Raw genomic sequence first — 9,008 nt, 5'->3', positions numbered from 1 at the left:
TGAATCAATTTGTGATAATTCCCACTCGCTCCCAAACACTTTTAGCATCTCTTTTCACACAATTTCAACGGGTTCTGGATAGATGATGGAGAACTGTGCTAATCACACAGCTCAGGCATCTTATCTGTATATGCAAGCCGTATCTCTCACCGATGTAGTACGTACGTAATGGCAAAATTCACGTGCATAAAATCAAATCTCTGGAAATAAAGTTACAAGTGGAAAAAATTTAAGTTTGAGTGTTTGTAAAAAACAACTTAATATTTATGATTTTACTAATAAATTGGAGAAGTTGATAAAAGTTATTTATGACTTTTGACTTAAATCAGTTTAATTTTAAATAATTAAAAAAAAAAGGTCAAATCTTTTCATTTGTTCCTAATCTCTAAAATGCGCCTTAATAGTTCCTCATCTTCACTCTTTGTCCAACTTTAGTCCCTTATCGTTTAAATGCACTTTAATAGTTCATCATTTTTTAAATAGATCTCACTATGGTCCTTGAACGTTAAATGTTGATGAATTTAATTAAAATGGATGAAATGTTCCACTAGTGAGGAGTAAAATTAAAAGAGCTCGTTACTCTAATAATTTGTCAATTATTAAAATGTATTGTGTACTTCAATAATGTTATTTTTTATAACCACACAAAAATATAAATATTCAACAACCAAACATTCAGAAAAAGAAAAAAAAATCAAATGTAATTAATATGTTTTATCCCTTAAAATACACCAAAAAGAATACGTATGAATCTCAATCAACGTATTCTTTATCTTTATTTTAGTCAGTTGACTTTTTTTTTTTCACATTGATTATAATGTGTTTATTTTTCACTGAGAAACTCATTGTTAAATATTTTTTTTTCTGAATCTGTAGTTATTTTATTAATATTTATATTTTGGCTTTAGCTATAAAATATAATATTATTAGATTACATGATATTTTTTAATTATTGACAAATCGAAAATTATTTTTTATTTTACTCCTCATAGTGGAGTATTCCATCCACTTTCATGACGGTTCTGTTATTACTTAACGGTCAAGGACCATATGAGATATACTTAAAAGATTAACATGCATTTTAAAATTGAGGGACTAAAATAATAAAAAAATAAAGATAAAGCATTAATAAAGAGATTTGACAAAAAAAGCTTCATTAGAGACTAAAACACTCTCAAACCAAACGGTTCAACTAGTAAGTGGAATGAAAGAATGATATGTGAAATAGGAGTTTAAGAGTTACACGGAATTTATTGGAAGAGGCAACGGGTGTTTGGATAGTTTATTTTAGAATTATAAAACATACTTAAAAATTATAAGATATAGATTTTTGTTGTATTTTAAAAATAAACTTTCAATTACATAAGATGATAAATTTATAAGACTTAGTAATGAAATTTTTAGGGTAAATTATATTGAAAATTTTTGAGATTAGATTTAATTACAGAAACATCTCATGTCTTTTATAAAATTTTTTAAGTACATTCCTCGAGGTTGTAGTTATAATTACAAGTACACCTCTTATTCTTACACAAACATCCCCCAAGTACATTGTACTAACACCCCCTTAAGGGGTGTACCTGTAATTATATAAAGAATATGGTGTATTTGTGTAATTAAGCTTAATTTGAGGGGATGTTGATGTAATTTCTTATTTTCTAATTAATATAACTATACCTAAAGAGCTTTTTAAAAATAAGTGGGAAAACCTTCATTCTTTAAAATATTTTATTTTTGAATTTTATACGTTCCCTAATATTTATCAAACACTTCTGTCAAATATCTTTACATGATTCAAATAGCTTATAAGTTGAACTAAACACTCTTAAGTGTAACTTTTTCTTGTTCATGGCAAGCCTCAGTAAAATTCTTTTACATATACAAAGTTGGTTGGAATAATCATACACTCTCATTGGACAAGGAGAAGATTAAGGCAAGAACAAAGATCCTAAAGCATTGTGTGAAGGAATGATGAAACCTGCAGCATATACAGTAGCCTCAAATGTACATATTAACAAACAAATTATAATTCTACCTGTAAATCAACTTGAAAATTATGTGGGGAAGTAGCTCCAACAGAGCATGAATCAGGGTCCATCATCACCATCTCCAATCAAGTTACAGATATCAGAGCACTCTGACAAACTGCAGGAAAATGAAATCTCATTATCACACATGAAAAGAAAGCATATACAGATAGGTGTTAATATTATCAAAAAGGAATAACAAGGCAAAAAAGTGAGAATGGTGACTGTAATAATAACAGTTAGATGGAAGGGAAAAGAGCTTACCAATATTTACGACTCCGAAAACCGTCCTTGAAAACAACTAGAGGTCTGTGGGTGAACGAAGAACACTCGAATTAGTGGTTGAGTGAGCAAAGCCAGGTTGTAGGTAAGAATTAAGAAACAACATGCACTATTACAACCTAGAAAGTAGCATCACGAGCTTAAAATTTTCATAATTTGCCCATTTCTAGTTATGTCATAGATAGTGTATATGATGCACATGAGTAGCCCTTGACTGAAAACATCAGCCATGTATTGCTTAAATCATCACCTTAGATCACTAATGAGAAAATAATGCAGATGCAGACTTTTATTTGTTAGTTTGGATGGGAATATATAAGAATCGATCTACTTAGGACTTTTCATTTGTCCCATCTTTATGAAGCTAAGAGCACATGCCGTTATCTAGCCCACAAAATTAAGGTGCATGCAAATGCTCACTTAATGCCTTGATGATACAGTCTGGATACATTATTCCAAGTTGGCACTTCATTTTGCAGTCCAGTTTAAAAATGCACGTCACGTGTATAAATTAAATCTACCATATATGAAATTTTTAAAATCCACGAGTTTGGAGTAATGGATGTGAACAGTTGACAATTAGCTTTCCGCATTGTTAGATATAGTGTCATCTATTCAAGACATTGTAGGTGTATACCATCGACTGAGAACTTGTAACTTCATCTATCCTATCTAATCTCTTGTTTTCCTGTTTAAGTTAGCGAATCAAGACGGTGAAGGAAAGTGCCATAACTCCAAACAATAGGTAACATGTACTTCTATATGCAATTAGCTATCCTGAAACATGTACCATCTCCCCCAAACTTACTTCTGATCATGAAGGAAACTTATTTCTTGCATACCTACTTGGTAGGTCTCAGTGGTCATGAAAACGTTGGATGAGAATACTATAATGTCACAAAGTTAAATACTGAATTACATTGTATGATCTAATGACTACTATGTATAATCTAACATGAGCCCTTCATGTATAATTGTGATGTTTTATGCTAAGCAGGCAGCAACATGTTGCAAGTCATGATCATGGCTATATGTCTAAGGGCAGAATAAAAGGCCATTGCCAAAATTCTTTTACCTCCTGATGTTTAAAGGACCTTCCCCGGGAGAACCATAACCCCCCAAAATGCAAGTGCCAACGCATTTCTTAGTGCAAGTCTCAGCTTTCCTCGACTTGGGCCGTTGGATTTTATACCTTTTCTTGCAGTCCTTCTGCTCTGGAGTGCACACGCTCGACAACGTCTGTGGTATATTCGAGAGTGTCTCCTCCGGCTGCTTTGGTGCTGCCACCTCAATCGCGCCTGCAGACAACACCAATGCTGCAGTGGCGGCGGCTGAAACTACCGCACCAGCTATACGGTGGCGTGCAGTGATGCGGGTTGAAGCTAGAGGAAAAGGCGCTCTTTTGGGTAATAGTTGAGTATGGGCTCCTCCGGGGCATATCATCGAACATCTGGTGGAAGATGCGCCATAGAGCAGCATACTTGTCTGGTATTTTCTTTTCTCTTGAAAATTTTGCAGTTTTATTTTTGCTTACTGTTCTATCCACAGATTTTTGGTTCCTCATTTTCAGCCCCACGTTTTGGTGGGGACTTCATTTCCCCTCTTCTTTCATGTTATTTACGCACACGCATTTACTTTCTCAATTTCATTAATACCTCAACTCATAATTCTTTATATCATAAATTAAGTTAGGTCAAATTATATAAATATCTCTTTTTTTTATGTAAAATTATATTTATTTTCTTTTAAGGATGTTTGTGTAAGATTTGTCTTTGAATAAAAGGTATAAGTATAATTATAACTGTAAACTCAGGAATTGTAACTGTAATTTTATAAAAAACGAAACGGGTTTGTGTATTTTAGCCCAACTCAAAGGATGTCAATATTATTTATCCTTTTATACATATGTGTATGAATTGGAAACATATGAGATTTTTTAGTAATTTGTTTATTTTATAATTTTTCTAAATAATAAAACCCCATCCCAACATGATGTGGGAGTAATTTTACACCCGTCCCCAACATTTCTACCATTTTCAAACAAGTTTGGATTCGATTATTATTTTAGGTCTTTATGATCCGGTCCTCACCGTAACTATCTGATCATCTTGAAATATACGGACTCACCGTGACTATCTGATCATCTTGATGTTTGTGGTTCATATGAAATCATATAATTAAGAAAAAAAAAACTATAAATACTCGTCTATTTATAACATTCTTATTATTTACTTATCTTTCTCTTACGACTTACTTGACTCAAACATCAAAGTATTAACAGGGTCTTCTCGGTATGATTTTGAAGGCCATGATCTGTTCTGTAGGTTTTACAATAAAAAAATTCAAGGTATAATTTACTCATCGTGGTCAACAATTTTCTAAACTCACTCTAAAGACCTTAACTCGAAAATTCGATACAACATCGTCCCTCTACATCCGTCTAAACTTTTGTAGTAAATTTGCGTTACATTTTATATTATACTTTATATAAACACTTAAATATATATATATATATATAGATATACACACACAAATAATAAAATAAGCCCATTAAAATATTAAAAAAAGTGATGGTAGCACATATCTTGTAATTGCTTGACGTTCTCATCAATAATATAAAGAAGACAAATAAACTTTTTGACCTTTACACAAAATTGTATTTCATTCATTCACTTATAGCATTATTGTACTCTCCTTCTTACTTGGCTTTCTCCTCTCCCTCATCATGACGACTCACCAGAAACCAGCCGATGCCGATGCCGATGGTGTTCCCGGCGAGCCCACCGAAGCCCGCCGGTTGCTGAGTACCACCTCTCCGACGAAGCATAAAAGGAACAAGTACGCTTTGGCTATCTCCGTTCTTGCCTCCATGACATCCGTCTTGCTCGGATACGGTAATTCCTTCATTCTTCATCTCTTATTTTTTCTACTACTTGCTCAATTATTATACATATGTTGTAAGAATTTCATTTTGTTCCTATGTTTATTCTAAGAATAGCATGTTTTAATTTAGAAAAAATTGATGACGATTAGCCTTCGTTTGCAATAGTTTCTGTTTTGTCTGTTGTGACGAACGTGAGTTATTATAAAGAGACGGGCGTGAGTTATTATAATTTATTTATTTTTTTAATAATATTAATATATTGATTAAATTGAAATATTATTCGTTTCATTAAAATGTTAATGCAACTATGCATTTAATTATCACTTTAAAAAACACACACGCTTACAGACACAGGGGTTATGAGTGGAGCCACAATCTACATCAAGAGAGACCTCAAAATCTCCGACGTCCAAATCGAGATCTTAGTGGGCACCATCAACATCTACTCGCTGCTCGGCTCCGCCGTGGCTGGCCGGACCTCCGACTGGATTGGGCGGCGCTACACCATCGTCTTCGCCTCCGCCATCTTCTTTGCCGGAGCTATTCTCATGGGCTTCGCCGCCAACTACGCCTTCCTCATGGTGGGGCGCTTCGTGGCTGGCATCGGTGTTGGCTACGCCCTCATGATCGCGCCGGTGTACGCAGCCGAAGTGGCTCCAGCCTCCTGTCGTGGCTTCCTCACGTCTTTCCCCGAAGTCTTCATCAATTTCGGTATGTATTTGTTTTATCCAATTATTTTTTTTAATAATTATTTAGATAAATTACAACGAAATTTTCTTAAAATACTTAATTTTGAATGTGAGTTTGAAACTGTCAATTTTTTTAAAAAAAAAAACTAAAAAATAATAAAAAATTTTGGAAGATTATAAAAAAATTATGCAGTTAGTTCATAAAAAATTTAAATATTATTAAAATATAAAATTATAGTTCATAATCTACAAGAAAGTCAGTCCACTATAAAAAATGATGAAAATTTAACGAAAACTAATAAATTAGGTTAGTTGTTAGATGGCTGTTAAAATTAAGGAAGTATTAATAATTTATCGAACATCAAAGAAGCACTTATAATTGACCTAATTATTTATTAAGACCTGTTGGACTAGACTTATATATCTAGTGATGGCAACGGGGTGGGTTTGGAACGGGTCTAATCGGACCTGAGACCCGCCCCACTTAATTTTTCCCCGTCCCGTACCTTGCCCCCGCCCCGCCCCGTCCCGGGTGCAAAGAGAAATTTTGAATTTTGACTTTTAAGTCTTTTCTTTTGACTACAAATAATTGTATTGTTATTTTAGTTAACCACTATTAATTATAGTTAAATAATTTAAGTTAATTATTTAATTAGATTTAAATATATTCATGAATTCAACTAATATTTTATTTTTTTAATAAGTGATATCAATTTAAATTTAAATACATTAACATGGTTTTCACTCTAAGATGAATTGTATAACACAAAATGTATGTTCATCTAAATTATTAATTTTCTTATTAAGTTAATCATTTTACAATCTACAATGAATTATATAATACAAATAATACATTCAACTAATATTTTATTTTTTAATAAGTAATATCAGTTTAAATTTAGATACTTTAATATAGTTTTCTCTTTTCACTCTAAAATGAATTGTATAACACAAAGTATACTTTCCTCTAAATTATTAATTTTCTCATCACCTAATATTATGTTATGATCTATAATGAACTGTATAACACAAAAAATACATTTAATTAATATTTTATTTTTCTAATAACTGTTAGTTTAAATTTGAATATCTTAACACAATTTTCAATCTAAATGAATTGTATAAAACAAAGTATACGTTTGTCTAAATTATTAATTTTCTCATCAAGTTTATTTTTTGTATTTCTTATATAGAGTTGGATACATGTAAAAATAATGAATTATATATGAATGATAGATAATATATATATATATATATATAATCCGAGACGGGACGGATCGGAGACAGATCAGGTTCAGGATGGGTTCAGGACAAAACCCGTACCCCGCCCTGAACCCGACTGGGTCCCGATCAAACCACCGCGAACCCGCCTTGGACTCACCAAATTCTATCCCAAACCCACTCTAAACTAGGGTCAATTGCCATCTCTGTATATATCAAACTTTCTTAAAAGGAATCAAATTCAAATTCCTATAAACTTTAAATATAGTCAAATTAAATCAATCACACATCAATATAATTGATCACTTTCTACGCCCAATTATATTATAAATATAATAATATATTTATCTTGTAATTAATTTATAATACTCAAACTACTATATATAACTAACATTATTGATATAACAAAGACGAATTAGATTTTCTATTTCAAATTTTATCGTACTTTTTAAGTTATTCGACACACCTCATGTACGTAAAAACGTCTTAGTGTATAAAAAGTATTGTAATATAACATGAATTTTAATCTGAAATTTGAAAGAGAGAGAAAAGAGTTTAACCTTATTTTTTTAAGTAAGAGCGATGAACTATTATTAATTAAAATAAATCAATTGTAATCATTCATATCGAATATTAATATTTGATAAAGATTATTACAACAATCATACTATACTCAATAATATCAAATAAGATTAATTTAACTAATACTTATTATATATTAAAAATAACATCACAACCGGAGTTCAAACACATAATTTTTAGATCATAAAGCTTCAACTTTATCGATTGAGTTAGATATTATTGACTAAATTTGGTTGGGGTTTTGAACGTCACATGAGGATTAGGCCATGTTGGCCCAATTGGCTGTCCACATTGTTCAACCAATAGGCTTTTGGACCACTCGTGAGCCGAACTGGTTTGTCGGATGCTTTTTGGTCTTTGTCCACTTCCAATTTTTATTTCTTTTCCATGACAAAGTATAGTGTTTAATGAAATTTACCTCATAATATTATAAATAATTAAATTATATTTTTATAAAAAAATAGTAATTTAATTCTCTATATCTATAAAGTGAAGTAAATTACCCTCCGTCTAGAGAGGTAAATTGCTATACTTAAAAAAACATATGAGGTAAATTGCTATTTTTTTAATAAAGGAATAATTTACACATTTATAATATCAAAGAAAAAATTAAATTGCATTTACCCAAAAAAAAAAATATATATGAAACATGCCATACACACTATGTCAAAGTAGCTTACTTGAGTTTTCCATGATGATGGAGACATGTATAATCCCCTTTATGAAAAATCATTACGTTGATTTTGGGGTGGCAAATGGATGGATTGGGTTGGATTCACACAGGTTGGGTCCAGAATTTGTCGGATTTCAAATGACTCTAAATATACGGGTCCAAAATAGATTGGATTACAAATGAGTTGGGTCGAGTTAGTACAAAACATTTTATTAATTTAAATTTAAAATTTTAAAAATTTCACACAATGAAAAAAATGAGACAATAGTTGAAATTATTGAAAAAGGTAATTACGACCTGTAATGTAATACGACTAAATTTATATCACACGTCATTTCTGTCTAATGATCATGTACATTAAAATTTATTTGCTAAATCATAAAGTAAAAAAATCTACTAAGTATCTAACGAAATACTATATTTTATCAAAATAATTCATAACATTTTTAATGCTTATCTTGAATGAACATCAAGCCATGCAACCAAATTCTCTATATTGTGTGTGGGAGGGAAGGGGGAGAGGGTTGTGTGTGAGAGTGAGAGATTAGAGAGTATGCCTATATGAAGAAAGAGGTTGTGAGTGTGTTTGTGTGTGTGTATGTGCGTGTGAGAGAGAGGTGGGGGGGGGGGGGGGGGGATGGGCGGACAGG

At 31.7% G+C, this 9,008-nt stretch overlaps 2 protein-coding genes across 3 annotated transcripts in view; one reads left to right on the top strand and one right to left on the bottom strand.

Annotated features, from left to right (window-relative positions):
- LOC105162534 lies at window positions 1,891-3,922 on the bottom strand. The gene is made up of 3 exons (XM_011080583.2): window positions 3,385-3,922; window positions 2,292-2,336; window positions 1,891-2,145 (listed from the first exon to the last, which is right to left on the bottom strand). The coding sequence occupies exons 1-3, from the start codon at window positions 3,786-3,788 to the stop codon at window positions 2,088-2,090; spliced, it is 507 nt and encodes a 168-aa protein (XP_011078885.1). The 5' UTR covers window positions 3,789-3,922; the 3' UTR covers window positions 1,891-2,087.
- Window positions 4,962-9,008, top strand: part of LOC105162533 (polyol transporter 5) — a 13,371-nt gene continuing 9,324 nt past the window's right edge. The window contains exons 1-2 of one of the 2 annotated variants that reach the window (XM_011080582.2): window positions 4,962-5,203; window positions 5,548-5,904. In XM_011080582.2, coding sequence (XP_011078884.1) covers window positions 5,035-5,203; window positions 5,548-5,904 — 526 coding nt within the window. In that variant the 5' untranslated portion in view covers window positions 4,962-5,034. Of the gene's footprint in view, window positions 5,204-5,541; window positions 5,905-9,008 lie in introns of both variants that reach the window. The other variant, XM_011080581.2, reaches the window with a different exon arrangement.

Source organism: Sesamum indicum, linkage group LG5, assembly GCF_000512975.1.
Source record: "Sesamum indicum cultivar Zhongzhi No. 13 linkage group LG5, S_indicum_v1.0, whole genome shotgun sequence".
In the NCBI taxonomy this organism is placed as follows: Eukaryota; Viridiplantae; Streptophyta; class Magnoliopsida; order Lamiales; family Pedaliaceae; genus Sesamum; species Sesamum indicum.
The sequence above is the reverse complement of the archived record's forward strand: the minus strand, read 5'-3'. Positions and strand labels throughout refer to the sequence as shown.